Source organism: Nipponia nippon, unplaced genomic scaffold (assembly GCF_047370975.1).
Source record: "Nipponia nippon isolate SJK-2023a ecotype South Korea unplaced genomic scaffold, ASM4737097v1 scaffold_6, whole genome shotgun sequence".
NCBI classification, from domain to species: domain Eukaryota; kingdom Metazoa; phylum Chordata; class Aves; order Pelecaniformes; family Threskiornithidae; genus Nipponia; species Nipponia nippon.
The window spans coordinates 512,762-539,728 of NW_028262380.1; the positions used below are offsets into that span (position 1 = coordinate 512,762).

General features: G+C 66.5%; 3 protein-coding genes and 2 non-coding genes across 17 annotated transcripts in view; 4 read left to right on the top strand and 1 right to left on the bottom strand.

Moving 5' to 3' along the window:
• Positions 1-11,904, top strand: part of DCTN1 (dynactin subunit 1) — an 87,466-nt gene extending 75,562 nt beyond the window's left edge. For 5 of the 12 annotated variants that reach the window (XM_087737740.1, XM_087737741.1, XM_087737735.1 and 2 more), the window contains 17 exons: positions 351-503; positions 1,039-1,199; positions 2,215-2,383; positions 2,617-2,685; positions 3,208-3,270; positions 3,369-3,518; positions 3,817-3,978; positions 4,413-4,544; positions 4,800-4,928; positions 5,323-5,465; positions 6,028-6,194; positions 7,888-7,902; positions 8,524-8,657; positions 10,002-10,191; positions 10,615-10,691; positions 11,337-11,426; positions 11,578-11,904. In XM_087737740.1, coding sequence (XP_087593866.1) covers positions 351-503; positions 1,039-1,199; positions 2,215-2,383; positions 2,617-2,685; positions 3,208-3,270; positions 3,369-3,518; positions 3,817-3,978; positions 4,413-4,544; positions 4,800-4,928; positions 5,323-5,465; positions 6,028-6,194; positions 7,888-7,902; positions 8,524-8,657; positions 10,002-10,191; positions 10,615-10,691; positions 11,337-11,426; positions 11,578-11,715 — 2,142 coding nt within the window. In that variant the 3' untranslated portion in view covers positions 11,716-11,904. The remainder of the gene's footprint in view (positions 1-350; positions 504-1,038; positions 1,200-2,214; positions 2,384-2,616; positions 2,686-3,207; positions 3,271-3,368; positions 3,519-3,816; positions 3,979-4,412; positions 4,545-4,799; positions 4,929-5,322; positions 5,466-6,027; positions 6,195-7,887; positions 7,903-8,523; positions 8,658-10,001; positions 10,192-10,614; positions 10,692-11,336; positions 11,427-11,577) is intronic. The other 7 variants (XM_087737738.1, XM_087737742.1, XM_087737743.1 and 4 more) reach the window with 4 other exon arrangements.
• A 423-nt stretch (positions 11,905-12,327) lies between these two features.
• On the top strand, positions 12,328-16,392 carry NOP56 (NOP56 ribonucleoprotein). The gene is made up of 12 exons (XM_087737747.1): positions 12,328-12,392; positions 12,602-12,691; positions 12,882-12,996; positions 13,070-13,231; positions 13,339-13,537; positions 13,755-13,942; positions 14,050-14,201; positions 14,394-14,494; positions 14,790-14,938; positions 15,112-15,233; positions 15,405-15,539; positions 15,820-16,392. The coding sequence occupies exons 1-12, from the start codon at positions 12,390-12,392 to the stop codon at positions 16,030-16,032; spliced, it is 1,629 nt and encodes a 542-aa protein (XP_087593873.1). The 5' UTR covers positions 12,328-12,389; the 3' UTR covers positions 16,033-16,392.
• On the top strand, positions 14,972-15,042 carry LOC148051313 (small nucleolar RNA SNORD56). Its single transcript, XR_015700220.1, has one exon. It is a non-coding gene; the product is annotated as a small nucleolar RNA SNORD56 (small nucleolar RNA).
• LOC148051314 (small nucleolar RNA SNORD57) lies at positions 15,269-15,336 on the top strand. Its single transcript, XR_015700228.1, has one exon. It is a non-coding gene; the product is annotated as a small nucleolar RNA SNORD57 (small nucleolar RNA).
• A 169-nt stretch (positions 16,393-16,561) lies between the features above and the next one.
• On the bottom strand, positions 16,562-26,857 carry IDH3B (isocitrate dehydrogenase (NAD(+)) 3 non-catalytic subunit beta). Of its 2 annotated transcripts, none has more exons than XM_087737749.1 (12): positions 26,781-26,857; positions 26,246-26,326; positions 22,548-22,646; positions 21,597-21,717; positions 20,974-21,034; positions 20,390-20,522; positions 19,951-20,084; positions 19,414-19,516; positions 18,728-18,874; positions 18,512-18,606; positions 18,357-18,417; positions 16,562-16,714 (listed from the first exon to the last, which is right to left on the bottom strand). In XM_087737749.1, the coding sequence occupies exons 1-12, from the start codon at positions 26,814-26,816 to the stop codon at positions 16,637-16,639; spliced, it is 1,149 nt and encodes a 382-aa protein (XP_087593875.1). In that variant the 5' UTR covers positions 26,817-26,857; the 3' UTR covers positions 16,562-16,636. The 2 variants fall into 2 exon arrangements, with proteins under 2 accessions (XP_087593875.1, XP_087593874.1); XM_087737748.1 differs by lacking the exon at positions 16,562-16,714 and adding an exon at positions 17,181-17,951.
• Positions 26,858-26,967: the final 110 nt, after the last annotated feature.

Genomic DNA, 26,967 nt, shown 5'->3' on the forward strand with positions numbered 1-26,967 from the left:
ACTGTGCAAAAAGGGATGTTTTGTTGTGAAAGAGCGTGCTCAGAGCTGACAATGTAAGCATTGATTTTATCACACTGTGAGCGCTGGCTGGAAAGAAAGAGTGCTTGTGAGCACAGACACGCGGTGTCCCCTGTACCGGGGTTAGACCAGAGCTCCGGACCGGTCCCGGGCACCTCCGCAGGGCACTGGTTGGTCCTAGTGAGAAACGTCTCCTGTGGCAGCCAGGGAGCGGGGTGCTGGCTGTGCCCCAGGAGGAAACAGGTTCTGACTTTGAAAATACTGAACGGGCTGGGATGCACTGGGCTGGGGAGGGGACCGAGCGGGCTGCCTTGACCGCGTGTCTCCTGCAGGCCATCGAGATGGAGCTGCGGCAGATGGAGGTGCAGCAGGCCAACCGGCACGTCTCCCTCCTCACCTCCTTCATGCCCGACAGCTTCCTGCGCCACGGAGGGGACCACGACTGCGTCCTGGTGCTGCTGCTCATCCCTCGGCTCATCTGCAAGGTGGGATGGGTGCCTCGGCTCCCGCCTGCCTGGGGGAGTTAGGCCTCGTCAAGAGCTTGTGTCAGTTCTTCCGTTGAAGCTTTGAGCTGGGGCTGTCTCCTGAGCTGGGCTGTCGGGGCTTGGAGCATCGCCTTCGTACCCACTGTGCCGTCTGGGCCAGCCAGGAGTCGGTGGCTGTGCCGCGGCTCTGTGGGAAACGCTTCTTTTCTTTCTGTCCCGGCTGAATTTGGGATTTTGAATGTTTGCTTGTTGGAAAACTTTCAAAATTGTCTGGGAGCGGGAGTCCCTGCCCGCAGGCGGTTGGAGCACTCGGCTGTGGCACTGGTGGGCCAAGCCCTCGGCGTCTTGCGGCACGGAGCGGGGGGCTGGCGCTCTGCCGTCCCTCCTATTCCCCTTCTGTTCTGCAGAAATCTTTCCCAGGAGAGCTTGCTTTTTGGGGGCGGGGGTGAGGGGGTGTTCGGCTGGTCTGTGGCTAAGCGGAACGGATCAGAGCAAGCGTAGGAAGACTCTGAAGGTTTGCCCTCTGCCCCACCAGGCCGAGCTGATCAGCAAACAGGCTCAGGAGAAGTTTGATCTGAACGAAAACTGTGCGGAGCGCGCCGGCCTCCGGGGCGCGGCGGGAGAGCAGCTGAGCTTTGCCGCCGGGCTGGTCTATTCCCTGAGCCTCCTGCAGGCTACGCTGCACAAATACGAACAGTGAGTACCCAGCCCCTCTCTTGAGCCCCAGCCGCTTCATCCTCTGGAAGCGCAGAGGACCTCCGCAGCCTCGCAGCGGGGCCTGGTCCCTCTGGAGTTAAGGATATTTTGGCAGCTGGGCTGGCAGAAAGCTGAGGGATCCCATTTATTGCCTTGTGATGGGGGTATTCACTTCTCGTGTAATGCCTGCCTTGTTTTCCTCCCAAGAATTGACATGTGAAGGGATCCAATTCTCATTCTTCAGCTGTAACCCTGTCTCCAGGCCAGAAGTAGCCTTGCTGCACTGATTTTTTCCATCTGTCCTGCCAGGAGATGCATCACAGTCTCTTGCTGAGCTTGATTGCATCTGGGGTTGGCTCTGGGCTTCCGACCCCAAGAGCAGGCTCTCCCCTGCGGCCCCGTGCCCTCTTCCACCAGCGCCCGGGGCTCAGTCCGGCGCGGAAGGTTCGTGGAGCGTCAGCCCGAGCGCTTGATCGGCGTGCGCCTGTCGCTGGGCAGTGCCCCGACAGCGCCGTGGAGCCTGGCTTTTCCTCGGAGCCTGGGAAATGCCGTCGGGCACCAAAACGGCTGTGGCCTGGCAGGGTGCTCGCCTTGAGTCTTGCTCAGCTTTGCTCCCAGGAAAGTGGCTCAGTTTGAAACAGGGCACTGAAGGATCCCTTTGCTGCTGCACCAGGTGGCCGATGAACTCAGAGCGCCTGGCGCGTTGCTGGTGCTAGCTGGCGAGTCTTCTCCCGTCTCCAGCCCTGGTTCTGGCCTGGAGAACTGAGTGTGTTTCTGTCCTGAGGCTCCCTTTCCTGTAGCTCCCAGGCAGCCTGTTTCACGCTCTGGTTTTCTACAGATGTTTTGACCTTCGTTAACCGCTCTCTAGCTACGGTGCTCCTGGGCGTCCCGCTGGTGGTCCCAGGGGGTTCCAGTGGTCGGAGATTTGGCACCCAGAAGCAAAGCCCTGTCCCGATGCTGTCTGGAGCACGTGCCTGTCCCAGCCAAGCCGCCTGTGTCTGCGTTCTCTTACCAGGGCCCTGAACAAATGCAGCGTGGAGGTGTACAAGAAGGTGGGGATGCTGTACCCCGAGATGAGCGTCCACGAGCGCTCGCTGGACTTCCTGATCGAGCTGCTGCACAAGGACCAGCTGGACGAGACGGTCAACGTGGAGCCGCTGACCAAAGCCATCAAGTACTATCAGGTGGGTCTGCGGAGCCGGGGGCGACGGGCTCCTGGCCAGGCTCGGGGCGTTTCTGACCTGCCGGGCGGGGATCTGGTGGGGGTCACTGCAAGAGTTTTCACTTCTGATTAAAAATTAGGCCAAACCCTCAACGTTTGGGGTTTTTTGTTACGTATTTCCTCGTTTGGTTTGTTTGCTCGCGTGTGTGGAACCATTTGCGGGGTGCTGATCTCTGCCGGTCTCTCTCCACCTAGCACCTGTACAGCATCCACCTGGCTGACCAGGCTGAAGACTGCACGATGCAGCTGGCCGACCACATCAAGGTGAAGTGGGGAAAAATAGCCTGGCTCTTTCCTTGCTGCGTGTGTTCTGCCTTTGCTCTTTCTGCTCCCCCGAGATCATTTTGTGAGCCGAAGCGCCTCTTCTCCCCGCTGCAGCTACTTTTCCCCAGCTCCCGCTGCCTGTGGCGGCACAGGGGCGATGAGGGCTCCCAGGTCAGGGAAGGGGGAAGAAGACGTGGGGCCCTTTGCCCTGCAGATGTCTGGGTGGGAAGAGAAGAGCAGCAAGGAGAGCGCAGAGAACCTAATGTCTGAGAGGGAGCGTTGTACTGCCCTGAGCTTCTAGGGCAAGTACCAGTGTCCTGTGCCCCATGGAGTAAAACAAAAATTAACTGAATGCCGCAACTTGTTTTCCTGCTCCTGTAAACCCTGCAGTCGTGGCAGGGGGGTGTACAGAGGGTCCCTCCCAAAATGCCCAAGACCAAAGCCCCGGTTTGCCCTAGTGCAGCCGTCTTGCCGGGTCTCTGCTTTGCCCCGAGCTGACGGTACCGTGTTTGTGCTCTGCAGTTCACCCAGAGTGCCTTGGACTGCATGGGGGTGGAGGTGTGCCGGCTGCGATCCTTCCTCCAGGTAGGACGTGCTCGGGGTGGCTCTGCGGGGTTGCGCTGGCTTCCCCTCGCCGGTGGTCCCTCTGGCAGTTTTTCTGAGGTCCTTTCTCCGCACCCTAGGCTGGGCAGGAGGCGTCCGACCTTGCCATCCTCCTCAAGGACCTGGAGACCTCATGCAGTGACATTCGCCAGTTCTGCAAGAAGATCAGGCGCCGCATGCCTGGGACGGACGCGCCGGGTATCCCTGCGGCGCTGGGCTTCGGGCAGCAGGTGAGCTGGTGCAAGCTGAGGTGGGAGGTGGCGTTTCTGGGCTTTGTGTTTCTAGTTGGGATGGAGACGTGGGCTTCCTCACCTACTTTTCTCCAGCCTTCAGTTTCTTTCTGTCTTTCCTGGTGCTTCCCATCTTCCTAGTGATGCTTCAGAAGCAAGTTAAAGTCTCACTAGCTGTCAGGCCGGGGTGAGGCAAGTGTTGGGCAGCCAGGAGCTTCCCCAGTGCCTGGGACTGAGCTGGAAAGCAGCCCGCTTGCCTCTGCCTTTCCCAACCATCCCGCTCCTGCCCAACTTTCAGGTGTCGGACACGCTGCTGGACTGCCGCAAGCACCTGACGTGGGTGGTGGCCGTGCTGCAGGAGGTGGCCGCTGCTGGGGCGCAGATGATTGCTCCTCTGGCGGAGAACGAGGGGCTGCTGGCGGTGAAGCTGGAGGATCTGGCCTTCAAAGCGAGCGAGCAGGTAGGAAACCCCCTTCTCGACTGCCCCTCGTTCCCTGCTGCGGCGGGATAAAGCCGGGACCTGTCTCACTCCGGCGCCACAGACCTGCCCGTGAGCAGCTCTGGGTGGGAGAGCCTTGTGGAGGCTGGGAATGGCCTCCTGGGAATACCACAGAACCACAGAATGGTTTGGGTGGGAAGGGACCTTTAAAGGTCGTCTAGTCCACCCGCCCTGCAATGAGCGGGGAGTGGCCAGGGAATGCCAAAACGCAGAGGGCTTTGTGGTCCCCTGCTCTGCGCTGTCCTTCCCCGCAGCTGGCCTTGCTCCGCAGCCGCACCAAAGGGACGGCGGCCTCTCGGGGCCTGGGGAGCGTTGTGGGGGGTCGGGAAGGGGCTGTAACGGTGGCCGTGAGCCCAGCCCGGGGGCACCTGCCACTTTCTTCCTGTCCTTTGCAGATCTACGGCACCCAGGGCATCAACCCCTACGAGTGTCTGCGTCAGTCTTGCAGCATCCTCATCGCCACCATGAACAAGATGGCCACGGCTATGCAGGAGGGAGAATACGACGCGGATAGGCCACAGACCAAGGTGGGCTTGGGCTGCGGCGGGGGCCTCGGGCAGAGCTGGAGCATCTGAGCTGCTCTGTAGCCTCCCCAGTCCTGCTGCTGCCTCCCCTGGCAGGAGTCGTCGGGGTGTGATGCGGGGCAGAGGGCTGGGGAGGTGCAGCACTTGCCTGCAGGGTTCAGGGAGGCTGGGAGCGGTCTCCCTCTTGCCGTGCGGCCCCATCTGCAATCACCGGAATTCTTTGTAAAATACCCATTTTGTGTTTGGTCTCCGTTGCAGCCGACCCCACCTGCTGACCTACGGGCAGCGGCTCTTCGGGCAGAGATCACCGATGCTGAGGGGCTGGGGCTCAAGCTGGAGGACAGGGAGACAGTCATCAAAGAGCTGAAAAAATCCCTCAAGATCAAGGTAAGCTGCTCCTCCGCCGAGCTCTGCCTTCCTGGTGGGTCAGTGAAGAGCTGAAGCGCTGCCGTCATGGTCACGTTGGTGCTCCAGGTGCCTTGTTGCCTGCGGGGCTGTCCCAAGGCCCAGGTAGATCGCCTGGAAATCCCGTTCCAGTTGTCGGGGAGGTGCTGTCTGCCTGGTGCCTCCCTGCCGCACGTCCTGGCCCTCCCCGCCGTCTTCTGGGGCGGCGAGTGCGGGTGACGGGTGCGTGGGTCTGGGTACCAAGCATAGGCGCGGTGCGGGTAGGGGTCGTGATTTCTGGGCAGGCTCCCGCCTCGCAGGCACCGCGAGGAGCTTTTCGTAGTGCCCGCCGTCCCCGGGGCCCTGGAGCGCTCTGATTTCTGTCCTGCCTCTCCAGGGCGAGGAGCTCAGCGAAGCAAATGTGCGGCTCAGCCTCCTGGAGAAGAAGCTGGACAGCGCGTCTAAGGATGCAGATGACCGTGTGGAAAAGATACAGACGAAGCTGGATGAGACCCAGACGCTGCTCAAAAAGAAGGAGAAGTAAGTGTGAGACGGGGCCGCTGCGGAGGGTCTCTGCTGAGGACTGGGCAGCCGGCGGCCCCGCGGGCTGGCTGGGAGGGTTTGCGGAGGAGCCGCAGGGGAACCAGCACGTTGTAGCGGCGCACAGCAGAGCGCGGGCTGGCAGCGGGGTCCTGGGAAAGGTCCTGTTCAAATGCTCTTGTGGAATGGGCCGTCGTCCCGGCCTGTTCTCGCTACCGTTGCTGTGCTCCAAGCGTCTCTTGCCGCACGTGGTCTGTTGGCAGAGCGAGCCTGTGGGCCAGCAGGGAGGTGCAGCCCGCAGGCTGGAGGGAGGAGCGTCTCGCAGTGTGAAAGCTGGGAGATGTTGGGTTCAGTGCGGGTAAATGCTTCCTTCGTGTGCTGAGCTGCAGCCTGCCGTGGGGGCTGGTGGGGCTCCCGCTCCTGGATCAGCAGGTTTGTGCTCGAAGCACAGCAGCAGCAGGAGGCTCGACAAAGCCAGGAGCGCTCGGGTCCTGGACTGCTTGCCTCTTTCCTTCGGAGGAGCGTCTCCGGCTGCACCCGTGACTCCGTGTGCTCTTCCCAGGGAGTTTGAGGAGACCATGGATGCTCTTCAGGCAGATATCGACCAGCTGGAGTCAGAGAAGGTGGAGCTGAAGCAGCGCTTGAACAACCAGTCAAAGCGAACCATCGAGGGCCTGCGCGGCGCCCCTGCCTCTGGAGTTGCCTCCATCGTCTCTGGCATTGCCGGAGGTGCGTACCCAGCGTCCCCAGAGCACTCGAACGCTTCTGCAGCTGGTGTAGGGTATTTGCAGGCTGGAAAGGGAGCCTGGGACGTCTTCCCGACACAGAGTCCGGGAGCCGCGCAGGGGAATGCCCTGCAGTGTGCCGGGAGGCAGTGCAGGAGCTCAGGCTGCCGTCGGGAGCGAGCGGCGCTGGGGAATGGTGCTCCGACATCGCGCTGCTCTGCCTGCCCGGCCCTCCCGCAGCGAGCCAGAGCGCCTGGTGTGGCTGGCAGGGGAGAGGACAGGAGGCATTCGGGCTGCAGTGACGACTGGGGCGTGCGAAGAGCCTGCAGCTCCCCAGCGGTGTCCAGCAGCTCCGTGCTCGGGCGGGCAGGGCGGCGGTGGCACCCCTGAGGAGACACCCTGGGGCATCCCTGCCGCTAGCTGGGGCTGGGGGGCCCTTGGTGGTGGGGCAGCCCGCTCCGGCTGCGTGGGCACGCCGGCGCCGGTACTGCCCGGCCCAGCCCGTGGGCCTGTCCTCCCGCCGGGATGCTCCCGCGCAGACGCAGCAGCCCCTGCCTGCCCGCCGCCGTGTCCTCGCTGCTGCGGGCAGTGCCTGCCTCCGCTGCCGTGCCTCTCCAGGGCTCTGCTGCTCTGATCTGGCTGGCTCGGAGAGAGATCTGATTTCTCCATGCCTCCTGGGCTCTCCTGAAGCCCAGCAGCAAGGGGTGGGTGCTTGCTGGGGTTGCAGGTCCTCATGCTGGCTAGCAGGGGTGTTAGCACCTTCCTGGTCACTCTGGAGGACGTGTCCTACAAGAAGTGCCTGATGGCGGGTACGGTGGCAACGCAGGGGTGCGGGGTGATGGGAGTGCGCTGGTGTCTTTGTCCGGAGCTCGGGCTGTAGGGCAGCGCGTGGCATCCTGGACCGAGGGCTCAGGTGCCCCTTGGGCCTGTGACCAGGGCGGCTGTGGAGCAGCCCGGCCCTCTGGCCCCAGCGCAGCACTGATCCGGTGGGTCCAGGTTCCTGATCCTTTTGGCCTGATTGGGGTTGGGTAACACCTGGACACGGTGTGGCTCCGGGATGCAGTGGCTTCTGGCCCTCCTGGAGCTGCAGCCTCTCCCCGAGTCACCGTGGCCACGACCTCTGGCTCTCAGGGATGCTGACAGTGTGTTCTCGGTGCCGAACAGCGTATGCAGCGCCGTGAGCACCGTGCCAGCTCCAGCCTGCTCACGGGCGCTGCCTTTCAGAGCAGGGAGTGCAGGCTGAGGGGAGCCCAGCTGTCGGGGGTGTAGCGTGCAGCAGGGCAGTCTGCGGGAGCTGCTCCTCCGCCCCTGCACGGGGAGGCTCGGAAGGAGCATCTTGGAGCAGGTCAGCACGGGCCACCGTGCCTTCAGACCCCCAGCAAGAGGCGGCTGCTGCGGGCCGGCCCTGGAGGAGCCGTGCTGCGGGCCTGCGTGTCCTGCTTGCGTTGCTCACAGCCGCGCACGTGGTCGGGGCTCGCCGGCTCCCGGCCGGATCCTGCAGCAGCGGCACGTGGGATCCCACTGCGCCGGCGGGGCTGCTGGGGCGGTCGCTGCTCCCCGAGTCGGGACGGGGGTCGGCACAGGACAGAGCCACGGGTGACCAGAGCTCCTCTGGCCACGGCTCCTCTCCGTCTCGATCCTCGGCTTTAATTCTGCTTCTTCTTGTCTTTCCTCTGGCTCCTCTCCTTGTACTGCAGAGGAACAGCAGAGAGGTACAGTACTGCACCCCAGCATGCCGGCGCTCCCTGCCTCCTCCGGCCCCCAGAAGTGCATGCCGGGGGGGACGAGCGTCCCAAGGCACCCACGCATGGCCCTGGGAGAAGGCTTGGTTTGGGAGCAGGGGGAAGGACGCAGGTCCCGCTCGAGGGCAGCGCTTGGCTCAGGCGCCCGGCAGCCTGTGGCGCAGGGGAGCTCGTGGCTGGGGCGCTCCTGGACAGCACCGGGAGTCCAGGAGGGAGCGATGAGCGTGAAACCGCTACGGGTGCAGAGTGGTGTGGCTCCCACAGCGGACAGACGGGTCCCCGGAGTGCCCGGAGCTCGGCACGGCCCCGCGTCCTGGGGGAGCGGGCACCGGGAATGCCCGGTGCCGGGGGGTGAGGTGCTGCCCTGGCCAGCTGGCGTCTTGCCCTTCTCCGCAGGAGCAGCACGGGAGGTGCCGCGCGTTCGCGATGGCTCCGTCGGTGCCGGGGTGCACAGAGGCTGCTTCCCCTGACGCTGCAGGCACTCCTCCCCTTGCTGAGCCTGTCCGCATGTCCAGCGCCGCTGTAGGAGCCCTGCCCCACGCTCACAGGCGACAGTTGCTGATGCCACTGCCGTTCGTGCCCCGTCCGCAGGTGTCGGTGCCGGCCAGGTGACGGGAGGCGGCTCAGGACCCGTCCAGGTGAAGGACTCGCCCCTTCTTCTCCAGCAAATCGACGCCCTGCGGCATTCCGTCAAGCACCTCAAGAACGAGAACAACCGGCTCAAGGTGAGGCGCAGGGAGCTGCCTCTCCCCGCGGCGGGTCCCCGGGCGCCCGCAGCGCTGAGGGGGTCCCGGCGTGCCGGGCACCGGGGCTCCGGCGTGCCGGGAGGTCGAGCGGGAGAAGAGGGAGGGCAAGGCGTGGGGTGGCCAGGGGGAGCGCGGTGCCACGGCTGCGCCGGCGCTGCGGGCGGTGGTGTGCTCCCTCCAACGCCGCCGAGCAGCTCTGCCCTCCACGCGGTGGGTTTCCTCGGGGAAGGAAACGGGAACGGTGAGAGGCGTGTTGGACTCTGCTTTACAGAGAGGGGCTCTGCAAGGAGCCCGGCCGGGGCACGGCTGCGCCGTTCCCATTCCTGCGGTGGGAGGCTCGGGCTCTGCCCCGGGAGCGCGGCAGCCCGAGGGAAGGGCCGTCCTGCGGCGCTGCGGCACGGCTCGGGGGTGTCCGCCTCCTCCGGCGGCCGGCTCTGGGCTGGGGGCTTGCGCTGGGTCGCTGCCCGCCTTCCGCTGATGGTCTCGGCCAAAGTCGTGCCCCAGGAGGCCAGGAAGGACCAGGGCGGGAGGTCCGCGTGGGATGCGGTCCGCGTGGGATGAGCCGGAGGAAGGGCGCTTAGTCCGCCATGTCTGGTGGTGGTCAGGAGCACAGCTCTGCTGCGGGGCTCGCAGCAAGCTCTCCGCTGGTGACGAGCTTTGGCTCTGTTGGGGAAGGGGCTTTGGCTCCGGGGGAAGGGGCCGAGCCCCTGGTCCGAGCGCAGGGTCAGCGGCTGGGAGCCGGAGCGGCCGGCAGAGCCGGGGTGCCGGTGGCGTCGCTGCCCGGCCTCGGTCCCCCCTCAGACCGGGGACTCCAGATGCCGCTGACACCGGCTGATTGAGGCATTTATTGATTAATGAACGCACTATGAGGAAATTGGCAAAGCAGCAAATAATGTAATTATCTGAATAATATCCCACTAATATTAATTCAGAGACATAATTACGCAGATTATTATGCACAACTGCGAAGCTGCTAATGATAGCTCTTAAATCGAAGGAGTCACGTACGCGGCCACCGTTGAGCGACGGTTCTGTAAGGCCGGGGGTGCCGGCCTGGTTCCCCCTCCCGGGGCCTGAGCCGTGCTCAGCTGCGCGTCCCAGGGCTTCCCTCCGGCGTCCGGTGCGCTTGGGCCATCGCTGCTGGCCGCGGGCACCCGCGCTCCCACCCTTGGCAGGCCGCCCGGGTGGTTTTGGCTAGAGTTTTATGCCTTTTTGGTTTTCCTTCGGGCCCTCCTTTTTGCTGCCTTTACACCGCGTTTTCTCTGCTCAGCTCCTCCCGAGCAAACACCCTGCCCCTAACGACCTTCTCCCCATCGGTCGCAGGGCGCCCAGATGAAGATGGAGCTGGCCAGCCTGGCGCCTCTGCAGGTAGCCAAGGTCTCCCTCCCCAAGAGTAAGCAGGGAGAAGGTCTGGCCACGCAGACGCTCTATCGCAAGACCAGCCAGCTCCTGGAAACCCTCTACCAGATGAGCGCCAACGCCAAGGTTGTGGACATGAAGCAGACCAAGTCGGGTAGGTCCTGCGCAAACGTTCCTTGGCCGAAGCATCTGGGGAGCAGGGCGGCCGCGGGCAGCTGAGTCGGGAGGAGCTCGGCCCACGGTCTGTGGGCAACCTCCGCGTCGTCCCTCTGCCCCGGGGAGGGACCGGCACCTCCTGCCCGTCCAGCCGGCGCCCGGAGCAGGGTTTGCTCCAGGGCAGAGCTCCAGCCGACCCCTTCAGGTCTGCCTGCGGGGGATCCGCTCTGGTGGAGTAACCCCGGGTTGCCCGCACTGACCGGGCTTCCCTGGGCGAGGCGAGCCCCGCTGCTCCGCGCTGGCGGCGTTTGGGGTGAAGAGCGCCGGACAAGCGCCGGTGCTGCCGTTGCGCCCGCGCAGCCTCGTCCGTGCGGGGGCAGCCCCGCGGGCGCCCGCGTTTCTCACCCGCCGTCTTTCGCAGTGAGGAGCTCGTCAGCGCGGCTGCTGGAGCAGACGGCCCGCCTGTGGTCCCTCAAAACCAGCATCGACGCCCTGAGGGTAAGGCAAGCTCCTTCCGCGCCGGCTGCCGGCGGCGTGCCCGCGGCTGCTGGGCGAGGTGCCGGCGTGGGAGGGCGGGTGTCCCGGTGGCACCCCGGGCCGGTGGGGGCAATGAACAGGAGCGTCTCAACGCGGGCACCATAGCCGGTGCTGCCGGCCCCTCGGTGCGTCCCGCGGCACCTCTGGCTGCGGCAGAGCGGGGCGAGGCGCTGCCCCTTCCCCTTCTGAAGCCACGCCGGGCTTGAGGCCTCTCCTTGTCCTCGGGGACGTGGGGCAGCGAGAGGGGCTCCGTGGGGCCGTGAGAGGGGCTCCGTGGGGTGGCAAGGGGCTCTGTGGGGCCATGAGGGGCTCTGTGGGGTGGTGAGGGGCTCTGTGGGGCTCCATGGGGCGGTTTGGGGCTCCGTGGGGCAATGAGGGACTTCGTGGGGCTGTGAGGGGCCATGAGGGGCTCTGTGGGGCAGTGAGGGGCTCCGTGGGGTGGTTCAGGGCTCCGTGGGGCCATGAGGGGCTCTGTGGGGCTCCATGGGGCCGTGAGGGGCTCTGTGGGGCTCCGTGGGGGCTCGGGGCTCCGTGGGGCGGCGGGCCCGCGGGCAGGGGTGGCTGCGGGGCGGCTCGGGGGTGACCTCGCGGTGCTCGGCCCCCCAGGACGACGCGATGCGGGAGCTGGTGCAGCAGCAGCTGGGCGCCAGCGTCCCCACCAGCTTTGGCGTTTTCCCCTCCTCCTCCTTCCTGAAGGTGAGACCCCGGGGCCGCGGGGCCGGGCCGCGCCGGCAGCCTCCGCGCTTCCCCGGCCCCCCCCCCCCGCCCCCCCGCGGCCGCGGCCGGCGGCGGGGGGCTGAGGCCCGGCCCGGCCCCGCGGTGACGGCCGCCCCGCTCCCTCCCGCAGGCCAAGCAGGAGCAGGAGGAGGGCATGGCGTACTGCGGCAGGGTGACCTTCCCCGCCCCGCCCGGGCGCGGCCAGGCGCACCGGCTGCTGCTCACCCCGGAGCTGCTCCGCACGCTGCAGAGCCGCCTGCTCTCCTGAGCCGGGACCCGCGCCCGCCGCCTCCCCCCGCTGCCAGCCGGGACCCCCGCCCCGCCCCGGCCGCTGCCGCCCCCGCCGCTGCTCTCGGACGCGGCGGCCCCCGGGGCTGCACCGGGGGAACGGAGCCCCCGCCCCCCGCCCGCGGGGCTGGGCCCGGGGCCGCCGCCTTTCCCCACCCGCCCCCCCCCCCCCCCCGTGCAGCCCCCCGGGCCCCGGCACTCCCGCTCTCCAATAAAGCTGCCCGCAACCTGCCCGCGGCCCCGCGCCTCCCTCCGCCGGCACCGGGGGCACCGGGGGGGGGGGGACGGGACACAGGACGACGCGGGGGGGACCTGAGCCGGGGGGGGGGGGGCGCCGGTTCCCGCCACGTGCGGCCGGCGCGGGAGGCGGCGGCGCGAAAGGCGCAACGGGCGGGGCGGGAGGCGCGCGGCGGCCCCCATTGGCCAGGAGGCAGGAAGGGGCGGGAGGCCGCGGCATTTCCGGCGTTTGATTGGGGCGGAGAGGCGGGACCGCCCCCCCGCTAACTGATTGGCTGGGGCTAGCGCCATCGAGGACGGCTTGCGCTGATTGGTGGAGGGGGCGCGGAGAGGTGGCCGCTGATTGGACGCGGGCGGGTTGGGCGGGCTTCCGGCGGGGCGCTGCCAGTTCCGGGCGGCGGCGGCGGCAGCAGCAGGATGGTGAGCGTCCGCCGGGCCGGGCCGCCCGCATCCGCCCGCATCGGGCCGGGCCGGGGCCGGCGGGGGCCGGGGCCGGGCGTGCGCGGGCTCGGGGCGGCGCGGAGCCCGGGGCCGCGGCTCCCGGGGCCGGGCGGGGCGGGGGAGCGCGGGGCGGGCCGGGAGCGGAGCCCGCGGCCGCCCCGAGCCCGCGGTGACCGGGGCCGGTGCAGGTGCTGCTCCACGTGCTGTTCGAGCATGCCGCCGGGTACGCGCTCTTCGCCGTGCGGGAGGTGGAGGAGATCAGCCTGCTGCTGCCGCAGGTAGGGGCCGCGGCCGGGAGCCGGGGGGGGGGGGGGGGGCGCGGAGCGGGCCGCGGGCGCTGCTCCGGTGCCGGGGGCGCTCGGTCCCCGGGGCTGCCGGGCTCCCCGCCGCCCGGGGGCCGCTCCCTGGGGGCCTCCCCGCGGGCCGGGTGCTCGGCGGCCGCCGGGGCCTCACCGGGCGCCCTCGCAGGTGGAGGAGAGCGTCCTGACGGTCGGGAAGTTCCACAACGTGGTGAAGCTCGCGGCCTTCGCCCCCTTCAAGTCGGCGCAGAGCGCCCTGGAGAACATCAACGCCGTCTCGGAGGGTGAGCGCGGCCGGGGCGGGCGCCGGGGTCCCCCCGCGGGGGCGGCCGGGCCCTGCTGACCCCCTGCCCCCAGGGGTCCTCCACGAGGACCTGCGGCTGCTGCTGGAGACCGCCATGCCCGCCAAGAAGAAGAAGGCGCTGCTGGGAGTCGCCGACGCCAAGATCGGGGCCGCCATCCTGGAGGAGCTGGGCTACCAGTGCCAGACCGGGGGGGTCGTGGCCGAGATCCTGCGGGGTGAGGCCGGGGACGGAGGGGGGGCCCCGCCGCTGCCGGGATCGGGCCGGGGGGGGGGGGGTGGTGGTCGCCGGGGGGGCCCCGGTGACGGCTCGGTCCCCGCGCAGGGATCCGCCTGCACTTCCACGCGCTGGTGAAGGGCCTGACCGCCCAGTCCGCCTCCAAGGCCCAGCTGGGCCTCGGCCACAGCTACTCCCGCGCCAAGGTGAAGTTCAACGTGAACCGCGTGGACAACATGATCATCCAGTCCATCAGCCTGCTGGACCAGCTGGACAAGGACATCAACACCTTCTCCATGCGCGTGCGGTGAGCAGGGTCCCCGGGGCGGGAGGGCGGCGCGGGCCCCTCTCCCCACGCTTACCGCAGGCGGCCGCCGCTCCGGCCGCCTGTACAGAACGGGGAGGCAGAGCAGCGCCTCCGGCGCGGCCCGGCCGGGGCCACCGTGCCGCGGCCGAAGCGCGCCCGGGGGGGACACGCGGGGCGCGGGAGGGGCCGGGCCGCGGCGCTGACGCTGTCCCCGCAGGGAGTGGTACGGGTACCACTTCCCCGAGCTGATCAAGATCGTCTCCGAGAACTACACCTACTGCCGGCTGGCCAAGTTCATCGGGAACCGCAAGGAGCTGAGCGAGGAGAGCCTGGAGGGGCTGGAGGAGATCGTCATGGACGGCGCCAAGGCGCAGGCCATCCTGGAGGCCTCCCGCTCCTCCATGGGTGAGTGGGGCCGGGCGGCGGCGGCTCCGCCGGAGCGCCGGGGGCCAAGCTGCGGCGAGAAGGGGCCCTGGGAGGCGCCGCTCAGCCCCCGGCGCCCGTTTCTGCAGGGATGGACATCTCCCCCCTCGACCTCATCAACATCGAGAGCTTTTCCAGCCGCGTCATCTCCCTCTCTGAGTACCGCAAGGGCCTGCAGGAATACCTGCGCTCCAAGATGAGCCAGGTGGCTCCCAGCCTCTCGGCCCTCATCGGGGAGGTGGTGAGTGCGAGCGCCCGCGCGCCCCGAGCCGCCCCGGGCCGCGGAGATGATGTCCGAGCGAATCTGTCAATCCACTGAGCCGCCGTGCTGACACCTCTCACCGCTGATCCCGGCCCGGGGGCTGCGCGCGGCCCGGAGCCCGGCTGCTGCGGCGGGGGCGGCCCTGACCCCCTCTCCCCTCTCCGCTCCCAGGTGGGCGCCCGCCTCATCTCCCACGCCGGCAGCCTGACGAACCTGGCCAAGTACCCAGCCTCGACCGTGCAGATCCTGGGGGCCGAGAAAGCCCTCTTCAGGTACCGCTGCAGGGTGGTCGCGGTGATGGCAGGCCCCCGGGCCGCCGGCTGCGACGCGCCGGGCCCCCGCCGCCTCGGCCGCGTGTGATCCGCCGGCCCCGGTCTCTGAGCGACCACCGTGGCTCTGTCGCGCCTGGCGGGGCCGGGCCCGGGCCCCCGAGGTTAGCGGGGGCGTGCGGGGGGAAGGCGCCTGCCGCGGCGGCGCCTGCGGGCGAGACCCGGGGGAGCGGCGGCTCTGGGCCGGGGGCGCCCTTGGTCCCGCGCCCGCCGTGACGGCTCTGCCGGCCGCTTCCAGGGCTCTGAAGACGCGAGGGAACACGCCGAAGTACGGCCTCATCTTCCACTCCACCTTCATCGGGCGCGCGGCCGCCAAGAACAAGGGGCGCATCTCCCGCTACCTGGCCAACAAGTGCACCATCGCCTCCCGCATCGACTGCTTCTCAGGTGCGCGCGGGGGGCCGGGGGCCCGCCCCGCCTCTGCCGTGATGGCAATGTTTTTCGTCAACAGCATCTCACTGCGTGAATGGTGACGCCTGTGGGCTGAGCAGAGCGCGGGGCGGGCGGGCGGGCGCGGGGCGGGCGCGGCGGGGTGCTGAGCCCCTCTCCCCGCCCCGCAGAAGTCCCCACCAGCGTTTTCGGGGACAAGCTGCGGGAGCAGGTGGAGGAGCGCTTGGCCTTCTACGAGACGGGGGAGCCGCCCCGCAAGAACCTGGAGGTGATGAAGGAGGCGGTGGTGGAGGTGAGGCTGCGCGGGGGCGGGCGGGGCCCCGCCGTCGGGCGTGATGTCAAACGCCGGCCTGACGCGCTGTGGAGGGAAAAGACTGATTTAATGAGGCTGATCCGACGGCGGGGCCGGGGCCGGGGCTGGGAGCCGCTCCCGTGCTGATGAGCTCCCGCTCTCCTCCGGCAGGCGAGCGAGGTGGTGGCTGAGGTCAAGAGGAAGCAGGAGAAGAAGGAGAAGAAGAGGAAAAAGAGGGAGAAGCAGCGGCTGGAGGCCCTGGCTGCGGCCGCAGAGGAGGTGGAGAACTCGGTGCTGGAGGCAGAGGTGAGGGCAGCGGCTGCGGGCGGGCGCCTCCCGCGAGGGCTGCGAGGGGCTCGGCCCTGGCCCCCTGCGCGCTGGGCTGGCGGGGGCTGGCGGAGCAGCGGGTGCCTGTCACCCCGCGCCCGGCCGTCCCGTGGCAACGGGCGCCGGTCACCCCGCGGCCCAGCGGGGTTTGTGGGACGGTGCCTGGGCCCCAGCCCCACCGGGGCGAGGGAGGGAGGCAGGAGTGGGGGCAGCCACCCGGGTCGGGCACGGCTCCTGCTGAGCCCGGGTTTCCCCTCAGGAGAACGATGCGGAGCCCAAGAAGAAGAAAAAGAAGAAGAAGCAGCAGCAGGAGCTGGAGGCTGCCTCGGAGCCGGAGGAGAACGGGCTGGAGGAGGAGGCCTTGCCCAAGCAGAAGAGGAAAGCCACGGTAGAGGCCGACCAGGAGGAGGAGGAGAAGAAGAAGAAAAAGAAGAGGAGGAAGGAGAAGGTCAGGGACTCGGAGGAGGACTAGGGGCGCAGGGCAGTGCTCCAGCAGTACGGACTGATGGGCGGGCGGGCGCTCAGCTCGGCGCAGCCCTGCCTCTGGCCGCCGGTGTCTCACGGCAGCTGCATGCCCGGCACCGTAACGCGGCGGCCGCATTAAACGCGTTTTGGCACCTGGGGGTCGGGGTGAGTCCCTGGGGGTCGGGGTGAGTCCCTTGGGCCCGGCGGGGCACCGGCAGCCCCCAGGGCCTCGCTGGGCCCCACGCGGCATCGCCTCCAGCCCCGCGGCCCCTGGCCGGGGCCGTGCCCGCAGCCTCCCTGGGGCAGGGGCCAGGACCGCGCTCGGTGTGGCTGAACCTCAATAAAGCGCTGAGGTGGGTGTTCTCCATCCTCTTCTGTCTCCTTCTGCTGCCGCAGCCCGGGCAGGGCTGCGGGGGGCCCCGGCGTGGCTTTGCCCCCTTGCCCGGGCGGGAGGTGACCACGCCGTCCCCGCTCCCGGCACCACGGCCGTCCTTCCCTGCCCCGCGCGTGGCCGGAGCACTGCGGCAGACCCCTCGTGCTGCAGAGGCCGATTTTATTTGAGGGACGCAATAAATTACCGGGCGGGAGCGGGGTGGCCGAGGCGAGGGGCCCTAGGCATCCAGGGCGGCTATCACGGCTTGGGTGAAATCCAGGGAGGTGGCGTAGCCCCCCATGTCCGCTGTGCGCACCTGCAAGAGAGGGCGGCGTTACCGGGAGGGAGGGGGCCCCCCAGGATGCGGGGAGCCCCCGGCCCCGCGCTGGGCGCTGCGGCCGCAGGACCGGGAGCAGGGGCTTGGGTGCGTGCAAGCACTGGGCCACCTGCACGGGGGTCCCGGCTACCTCGGCCCCACGGGGTGGCCGGTAACCGCAGGGGCTGCTGGCTCCTCTGCCAGTGCCGGCTCTGGGGGGGCAGGAACTGAAGGGGCAGAGGATTTCGGGGCAGCCCCTCGCCGGCAGAGCCCTGCCCTGGGCTCGCCTCCCCAGCAGCCCCAAGGGCCCCTGGCTGAAGCCCAGCACCTGCAGCCACGGCCTGTGCTCGCCGCCAGCCCGGCTTCTGGCCCCTGGGCTGGTGGCCCACAGGCTTGGGCCACCCCGAGCCGCAGCAGTGCAGTGCAGGGGCAGAGCCAGGCGGGGAACAGCGCCTGGGCCGGGAGGGAAGCGTTGGACCCTTTATTTGCAAACAGGAGTACAAAGCACAGCGTTAAAGACGTGTCCGGGCGCTCCCCGGGTAGGGCGTCCGTGCCCCCGCCGCCGCTGCTCCCCGGGGGCTCTGCCTGCCGTGGGGCGCTCGCTGCGCGCAGCGGCGCTGCCCAGCACCCCGGGCTCCCAGAATCCAGCCCCGGACCCTGCCAGCGGGCGCGGGGGGGGGCCGAGGCCTCACAGCCGCCGCTCCCCGCCCGCGGGACGGTGCCGGAAAGGGGATCCCCGCTCTGCGCGAGGGCCCCAGCCCTGTGGTCCCATTTATTGCTAAAGCCGCCGCGGGCAGGAGAAGGCTCCCGCAGTGACCGCGGTCCCGCTGTCCCTGGGCGCTGCCCGCCGCGCTCAGCCCCCAGACCCGCACCGCCCTCCTCGGCGCAGCGGCGACGCTGCCTACGCAAACCGGGGGGACCCCGGGGATCCTCGCTCCGATGGGAGCCCTCGGTCCCTCCAGCAACCCCCGCTGGCGGTGACTGGGGGCTGTGGGCTGGGCGGGAGGAGAGCCACCCTCCTCCTCCTCCCCCGGGGCTGCAGGGAACGTCAGGCAGGGGAAGGGAAGGGCGGCTGCGGGGCTGCGAGCCACGGGAAGCTGCGGCAGGGTGCAGCGGAGTCCCCGGCTCCCCGGGGCGAGCGGGGCTCCTAGGCACCATAGTGGGGGTGCAGGCTGTCAATCACAGACTTGACGAAGTCAGAAGTGGTGGAGTAACCGCCCAAGTCCCGTGTCCGAACCTAAAAATCCAACACAGGGAAGGGGAGAAACAAGGGAGAAACGTGATGGTGAACCGAGTGAAACGACTGCGAGAAGGGAGAGGAGAGCAGCTTCCCTCTAGGCACCCTGCCGGAGACCCCCGCGGGCAGCACGCCAGGAAGAGGCCGCCTGCCGTCCCCCAGCCCTGCCAGACCTTCCCGCGGCGGCAAGCACCGCGCCGGGCAGCAGCAGCCATCCCCGACGAGCGCAGAGGGGCCGACTGCAGCCCACTGCGGCCACCGCCGCGCGCGCACGTTTCCGAGCTGGACGTGGGCGAGGAGGTCCGAGGCTCACGCTCGTCCGTCAGGGAGACGGCGGAGCAGCTCGCTACCACCACCGCTCACACCGCTAGGGACAGGCGGCAAGGCCGGCTGCCCAACACTCACTTTTCCGACTTTGATCACCTTCTTCACCGCATCCGCGATCAAATTGGAGTGAAATTCCAAGCTGGTGAGAGGAAAGGCGCGGCGGTCAGTGCCTCCGTCGGCCCCCGCCGCCCGCAGGCCCCGGCAGCGCTGCCCGCCCCCCGAGAGGCACCCACTTGAGATGCCGCAGCATGTTGGCGGCCGAGAGCAGCATGGCAGTGGGGTTGGCGATGTTCCTGCCCACGGCCTGGGCGAAGGGGTGGCGGGCGCCCTGCGGGAGGAGAAGCCACGCTGATGCACCATCTTCCACACCCCCGTCCCCCCAGCAGCGCCCCGCCTTGCCCGGGGTGCTGGTAGGGCACCGCCGCCTCCGGGGAGCCCAGGCTCCTCACCATCTCGAAGACGGCGTACTCGGCGCTGTAGCTCTCGCCGGGAACCACGCCGGCGCCGCCCACCAAGCCGGCCGCCAGGTTATCGATGATGTTCCCGTAGAGGTTGGGCATGACCAGGACGTCGAACTGGTAGGGGTTCTGCACCAGCTGCACGGAGGGAAGAGGAGAAGGTGAGGCCCTGCGCAGCCAACACGGGCTGCAGGCGGCTCGACAGCCCTCGGGACAGGGCAGGGGAGCAGAGGAACCCACCGCGTCCAAAAACATCCCCAAACTGTGCTCAGGCAACAGCCGGGAGCACGGGGAGCCCTGCCGAAACAGCGCAGGAGCCACACACCCCCATCCCTGGAGGGATTTAAAAGCCGGGGAGACGTGGTGCTTAGGGACATGGGTTAGTGGTGGCCTTGGCAGCGCTGGGTTAACGGCTGGACTGGATGATCTTAGAGGCCTTTTCCAACCTAAATAATTCTGTGGTTCTACGATTCTAAATGCCCCCGCCACCTTCAGCCCCTGCAGCTCCTGCCCTCACCTGCAGCAGAGCAGGGAGAAGGCTCCCACCTTGTGCAAGGAGCAAACCTCGGGCCAGGTTTGCCTGGACCTGCCGGTGGCAGCAGCTCTTCAGGCTTAGATCTTTCTGGCTTGGCCCAGCAGCAGCCGGCAGCGCCGGGGCGGGGAAACGGGACCCTCACCTGCATGCAGCAGTTGTCGATGATCATGGTGTCAAATTTGATCTTGGGGTACAGTTCTGCCACTTCTTCACAGCACTGCAGGAAGAGCCCATCGCCCAATTTCCTGCGAGACAAGAAACACCAAGGGTTTGCAGGACAGCGGTGAAACCATTACAGCAGCAGGCGGCAATCCAGCAGCAACCGGCGTCCCACCACCGCGGGGCAGGGGAAGGCAGGCCACCCCAGAGCACCCCACACCACCGCGCACCCGCAGCCACGCGTGGCGAAACGGGGGCCCGGGGGGAGCAATGAGGGATCAGCTTTCAGCGCCAGAGCTTTTCCCCTTCTCAGCTGAGAGCCTCCAGCTGCCGGGCCTCATGCTGGAGACGAGCCCCTACAGCGAGGAAAACCCACTGCTCCCGGGGAAAGCCCAGCCTCTCCGGACCAGACCGGCGCTGCTCCGATTGGGATCAAGAGCTGAGCGCAACAAGGTCCCAGATGCGACAGCGGTCGCGCGTCTGACAACCAGCGCTCCAAGCCTGCTCCCCTGGCACTCACATAATGTTGGCTTTGTGCACGGCCGTGACCTTGGAGCGCCCTTTTTTGGTGGCGTAGTCGAAGGCGAACTTGGCGATGCGCTGCGACTTGGCCCGGGTGATGATCTTCAGGCACTCAATGACTCCCTTCGCGCTCTGGAGAGGAGAGGGAGCGTGAGCAGCCCTCGCGTGCGCCGCGCAGCCCGGCACCCTGCCTCACCCACCCGCACCGCGCCGCCAGGCCCGGCACCCCCAGGCGGAGATGAGGCGCCTTTGCCTGACGCTGGATCACCCCCCATCGAGAGGTTCCCTAATACCCACATCCCTTTTTTCTGGCGTTATCCCTCCTGCAGCCCATCGCTGTCCTCGTGGGAGGACGCGTGCATTGGCGTCCCCAAATGCTCTCCCGATTCCATCAGCACGGCTCAGAGCACCCGCGCACTGGAGGGAGGCTCCCGTACCTCGTGTTCCAGAGAGCTGTACTCCCCCTCCGTCTGCTCACGAATGATCACGAGGTCCAAGTTGTTGTGGCGTGTTTTGTAGCCTGGTAAGCTCTTCACGTGGACGACATTTGCAAACAAGTCTAATTTGCGCCTGCGAGAGAAGCGGCAGCAGAGTCAGCGTTTCATCATAAGCTATTTCTGGGGCAGTGACGGCTCCCTACAAGTACTGGGGGTAACAGCTGGTGGTGGTGCAACCTCCTCAGATGCCTTCCCATCGCTGTCTGTCTGTCTATCCATCCACCTCTCCCCTCAGGGTTATCATGAGCCAGCCACGCCTCGGCACGGCTTCGACGACCCTCTGTGGAGGCAGCCCACCGCTGGCCGTTTTCCAGCTCCTCCCCAGGACGCCCAAGGACGCAGGCAGCAGGACCACGCTCCACAGAGGCAGCTCCTGGCCACGGTCAGTCCCTCAGGATCGTTTGCTTCCCGATAACACATTCATTTCCCATTGCTTCCTTCGGCCCCCGGTTCGGTGGCAGACCACCACGGCCAAGCGCAATACGGCAATAAGCCCTGGCAGCCGAGCAGGGGACCGGGCTTACCTCAGCCTCATGTCGTAAGAAGCCAGCTCTCCCTTGTACTCCATGGGGGTGTGGATCTTGCCTGCGGGACAGCATCGAGCAGGAGTAAGAAGAGCACGGAGCATGGAGCACGCCGCCAGCCGCTAAGGACATCGCCTGAACCCAGGCGACAGGGCAGCGAGGGCTGGGGCAGGGGGTGCTTCAAGAGAACCTCAGCCACGCGTGGAGACTGATCTACAGGGGACCCCGACAAGGCCCTTTGCGTCTCTGGGCCGCACCAGGAGATCTCGTTCCAAAAGCAGAAGCTAGATATAACCCCCGCTTTGACAAGTACTTCAGTAACGTGTGCTTAGCTTAAAGACAGCACGCTTCCTTCTCCAGGCCCTAACCACAGAAGCTCCTGCCCTCTGAAAGCACCTAAAGGCATCTGAGATCAGGCAACGTTTCCTGCGGGCAGAGCAGAGAGCCCCTCCTTGCTGGACAAACAGCTAGCGCAGCCTGACAACATTTGAGGAGCATTTGGACAACGCCCTCAGCCATATGGTGTGAATTTTGGGGCTGTCCTACACAGGGGACAGGAGCTGGACTCGATGATCCTTGTGGGTCCCTTCCAACTCTATGATTCTATGATTCTACGTCCTTACCTATAAGGGCCACTTTACTTTCCTTCATGGAGTCAACCACCTCATCCAGTTTTTCTTCCGACGCCATGTTCTGCACCTCACTCAGGTGATGCTCATCGAAGACCACGGGCACGCTGGCTGCCTGCGCGAGAGACGCAGAGAAAGAGCCGCCGCCCCGTCAGATCAGCGGCTCGGCAGGGAAGTTACGCTGCACGTTACCGAGGGCCGCTGCCGGGGGGCTCGGAGAGCTGGGGCGCGACGCCTTAAACCATCCAGCCTGCCTGCTCGGGGAGGAGAGGAACCCGGACCTCCGGGTCACTTCGGTTCCAGCTGAACAATGTTTTCTGTCACCTTTAACGCCAGGACCCCCCTTCCTTACTGTAACGACAGTTTCAGCTGTGTAACCGGTATCGTGGCAGACAACCCCACGCTTGCTGCCTTTGACGTGACAGAACTTGCGCGTTAGAAGGCAGAACTATCAACTGCTGATGCCCTCCCCGAGTTCTGACGTTGCTGCCTGAGACCAGGGCTCATCACAGATTAGGAAGGAGGTCAGAAGGACATAAAGGGTTCTGGACAGCTGGACAACGACAGCCCTGCGGCCACAGGCCCGACACGAGCCGTGAGGATGGCCTGTGTCCTCCCCGACACCCCCAGCGCTTGCTGCTGCCGCAGCAGAGGGAGAAGGACCAGGCGGGTGATGGACCCAGACTCTGCTGGCTCCGGGACACAGCCCCAGGCTGGGAATATTTTCAGGCTGAAGAAGAAGAGAGTCTGCAAGACTGCTGCTCAAGCTGAACCTATTTATGGAAAGGGTGAGATCCCAGGGTTTTCACAACCGGCTCTCTTCTGCGCCGGAGGAGACAGACAGCTTGGTCCTGGAGGGTCTCTGGATCAGCAGCATCTTTAACCAACGCTGCAGCTGCTGCTCCTCCCTTCCCCGTCCACCCCGTCCCACCGAGGAGCCATTACCTTGAACACCTCCTTGACGGCGTGCATGAGCTCCGGGCCCACCCCGTCTCCGGGCAGCATGGTGACCTGGAACGTGCTCTCGGGCTTCGCATTTTCGGACTGCACAGAAAGCAAAGAACAGTCAGACCTTCTGCTGCACCCCCTAGCCAAATCCAAACAGGACCCTAACCTGCAAGCTGCGAACCAGAGGCAGGTTACTTGCCCTGTGCAGAATCTCCGCACCCACAGAGTAGTTTTTAGTAACAAAGATTTGCTGCAGTACTAACAGTGAGCTTTAACTTAAAGAGCTCCCGCTCCTGTGTTGTCACGAACACACTGCGCAGCAGAGACGCCCGATATCATAGAATCACAGAATCACAGAAGGCTTTGGGCTGGCAGGGCGCTTTCAAGGCCATCCAGTCCATCCCCCTGCCATGGGCAGGGACAGCTTCAGCCGGATCAGGCTGCTCACAGCCCCGTCCAGCCTGGCCTTGGATGTGTCCAGGGATGGGGCATCCGCCGCCTCTCTGGGCAACCTGTGCCAGGGTTTCACCACCCTCGGCATAAATAATTTCTTCCTTCTATCCAGTCTGAATCTCCCCTCTTTTAGTTTAAAACCATCCCCCCTTGTCCTGTCGCTACAGGCCCTGCTACAAAGTCTGTCCCATCTTTCTCATACGCCCCCTTTAAGCATGGCAAGGCCGCAATCAGGTCTCCCCGCAGCCTCCTCCTCTCCAGGCTGAACCCCCCCAGCTCTCAGCCTGTCCTCCCAGCAGAGGTGCTCCAGCCTCGGATCATTTCTGTGGCCTCCTCCGGCCCCGCTCCAACAGCTCCATGTCCTTCCCGTGCTGAGGACCCCCGAGCTGGACGTGGGGCTCCAGGGGGGTCTCCCCAGAGCAGAGGCGCAGAATCCCCTCCCTCGCCCCGCTGCCCACGCTGCGGGGGATGCAGCCCAGGAGACGGGTTGCTTGCTGGGCTGCGAGAGCACATTGCCAGCTCATAGAATCGCAGAATCACAGAATTGTTAAGGTTGGAAAAGACCCTTAGGATCATCCAGTCCAACCGTTAACCCAGCACTGCCAAGGCCACCACTAACCCATGTCCCTGAGCACCACATCTCCCCGGCTTTTAAATCCCTCCAGGGATGGGGACTCAGCCCCTGCCCTGGGCAGCCTGGGCCAGGGCCTGGCAGCCCTTTGGGGGAAGAAGTTTTTCCCAATATCCAACCCAAACCTGCCCTGGCGCAGCTTGAGGCCGTTCCCTCTCGTCCCATCACTTGTTCCTGGGGAGCAGAGACCGACCCCCCCGGCTCCAGCCTCCTTTCAGGCAGTTGCCGAGAGCGATGAGGGCTCCCCTCAGCCTCCTCTTCTCCAGGCTGAGCCCCCCCAGCTCCCCCAGCCGCTCCTCCCCAGCCTTGGGCTCCAGCCCCTGCCCCAGCCTCGCTGCCCTGCTCTGGCCACGCTCCAGCCCCTCCATGGCCGCCTTGGGGTGAGGGGCCCAGCGCTGAGCACAGCATTCGAGGGGCGGCCTCACCAGTGCCCAGCACAGGGGGACGATCCCTGCCCTGCTCCTGCTGGCCACACTGTTCCTGATACAAGCCAGGATGCCGTTGGCCCTCTTGGCCACCTGAGCACACTGCTGGCTCGTGTTCAGCGGCTGTCGACCAGCACCCCCAGGCCCTTTCCCGCCGGGCAGCTCCCAGCCGCTCCTCCCCACGCCTGCAGCGGTGCCTGGGGTTGTTGTGCCCCCAGTGCAGGACCCGGCCCTGAGCCTTGCTGACCCTCACACAGTTGGCCCCGCCAACTCATGTCCAGCTTTCCGTCTATCCGTACCCCCAAGTCCTTCTCAGCAGGGCTGCTCCCCATCCCTTCATCCCCTGGCCTGTATCGATACCGGGGATTGCCCAGGTGCGGGACCCTGCCCTTGGCCTTGTTGAACCCCATGAGGGTCACACAGCCCCACCTCTCCAGCCTGCCCAGATCCCGTGACCCACTGGCAACAGAGACCCTTTCCTCAAGCAGCATTTCCAGGTGTGATCTCTCCCTCTGTACAGCACAAATCCTTTCTGGGAGCCAAGAGCCCAACCTCACGTTATTAAATTCTCCCTCACTTCTACTTCACGTCCTCAGGATCTCCTAAGCTCGCCTGTGTGACAGTCTCGTCTTCCTGGTGTATTCACATTGCCTCGCAGCTTTTTGTTGAGCACGCCTTTTTTTTGGTCCCGAAGACAAAACCAGCCTCAAAGATAATTCCTGAGATGTTGCAGAGGCGATCCGCCTCCACAGCACCGCCGCCTGCTCCCCCACCGCAGCTGCCTCCTATTTTCAGACAGTGCTTTTACTAATCCCCATCTTCTTTAGCAAGTAATTCCCTGTACGGAGCTGACCTCCAGGCACGAGATTTCACAGAACCAGCCTCAGGGACCAGGCAGGCGCAGTCAGAGACAGGAACAGCTCCCAGCGATTTAATCGGACAACAAAAGGAGGAAACGAGCAGCACCGCCCCATGGCGTGGGAAGGGACACAAAGCGTAGGCAAACGGTGACCACAGAAAGGCAAAATGAAAGAGCAAGTGGGAGAAGAAAGACGAGATAGTCTTTACTTTTGATTTTTAATATCTCGGAATCAAATTCCAGGGCAGAAAATGTCGCCTACCTAAATTTCAAGCAGCAGCAAAGCGTCTGCAGAGGGAACCGCGGCACAGGCCCCAGCTCAAGGTCAAAAGAACAGTCTCAGTGCTGCGCCCTTCCCTGTAGCATCTTATCATAGAGTCACAGCATCACAGAATTGTTACGGTTGGAAAAGACCCTTAAGCTCATCCAGTCCAACCGTTAACCCAGCGCTGCCAAGGTCACCACTAACCCATGTCCCTCAGCACCACATCTCCCCGGCTTTTAAATCCCCCCAGGGGTGGGGACTCAGCCCCTGCCCTGGGCAGCCTGGGCCAGGGCCTGACAGCCCTTTGGGGGAAGAAGTTTTTCCCAATACCCAACCCAAACCTGCCCTGGCGCAGCTTGAGGCTGTTAAATATCTTAAATAAGAACGTAAGGCGTCTTCGCTTATAAACGGGAACACAGTATCCTGTCACTCTGAACGTGACAAACACGGCGTTAATTCGCTACCCGGCACGCGGGCTGTTTCTTCCACCCTTAGGTCCACAGAAAACAACTCATCTCCACTGTGACTCTTGTCTCCTGACCACAGAGTCTGAGTGACGCTTGTATGTGCTAAGCCACCGCTCGCTCTTACCTCCTTCAATCTCTAATAATCCTCAGGCAGTATTTCCTGGATTACTTTCTGTTAACTGCTGCAGCCGGCTGCAGTAAATTTAGGATTAAGCGGCAAGGCTGGGATCAAAAGGATTTTCACTGCTGCAGTCAATGCTGCGCTCTGCCAGCGGCTGTAGCTGTACCGCCCGAAGCACGCTCGCCACCGCAGCCCTGCCAGCGACCCCCTGCACGCCGGCGAGGCCGAGCCGGGAGCCGGAGAGGAAGCTCCGAGGAAGGAGGGAGCGAGGCCGGAGAACGCGCCGCTCCCAGAGCGAGAAAAGCTGCTTCCACCAAGCGGAGCCTGCCCGGGAGCGTTCCCACCGCCCAGGGACCCCCGCCGCCCGCCCCTTGCTCTCCCCCGTTCCCCCGCTCCCCACGGCGGCTCCGCACCCCGCAGCGAGCCCACCCACGCTCAGGGTGGGCCCGGGGGCAGCGGGACCCCTGCTCTCACCTTGGCCCGCGGGATCTGCTGGAGGGCGGCGGAGGCACGCAGGCCCCTCCAGGCCCCGAGGCTCCAGGCGCGCAGGAGACCCTGGGGGGAGCGGTGGGAAGCTGAGGCACCCCCCACCCCGAACCCAGGCCGACCCCTCGGCCCGGGCTGACCCCCCCGCCCCCGCACGTCCCTCCCAGCCCAGGGCACCCGCCCCAGCCGGGCCCCCCCCCCGCCCTGCCCCAGACCGACCCCCCCGGCCCAGACCGACCCCTCCGCCCCAGCCAGGCCCCCCCACCCAGACGGGCCCCGCACCCCGGGAGCCCAGGCCTTGCCCCCAGCCCAGACCGCCCCCCCCATCCAGACCGGCCCCCCCAGCCCACACGCCCGGCCCAGACCGACCCCTCACCCCCAGCCAGGCCCCCCCATCCCGTCTGACCCCCACCCAGACGGGCCCCGCACGCCGGGAGCCCAGGCCTCGCCCCCCCTCCAGACCGACCCCTCACCCCCCAGCCCAGCCCGACCCCCCAGGCCGAGCCGCGGCCCCCTCACTCACCCCGGCCGCCGCCCGCCCCGCGCTGAGGGCCGCCATCTCCCCGCCCCACAATGCACCGCGGCTGCGGGAGGGGCGGGGCCGCGACGAGCCCTGCAGCGCCCCCTGGCGGTCCCTCCAGACCTCCCCAGGGATCCCCCCCCCAGGGATCCCCCCTCCACGCCTCCCCAGGGATCCCCCCTCCAGACCT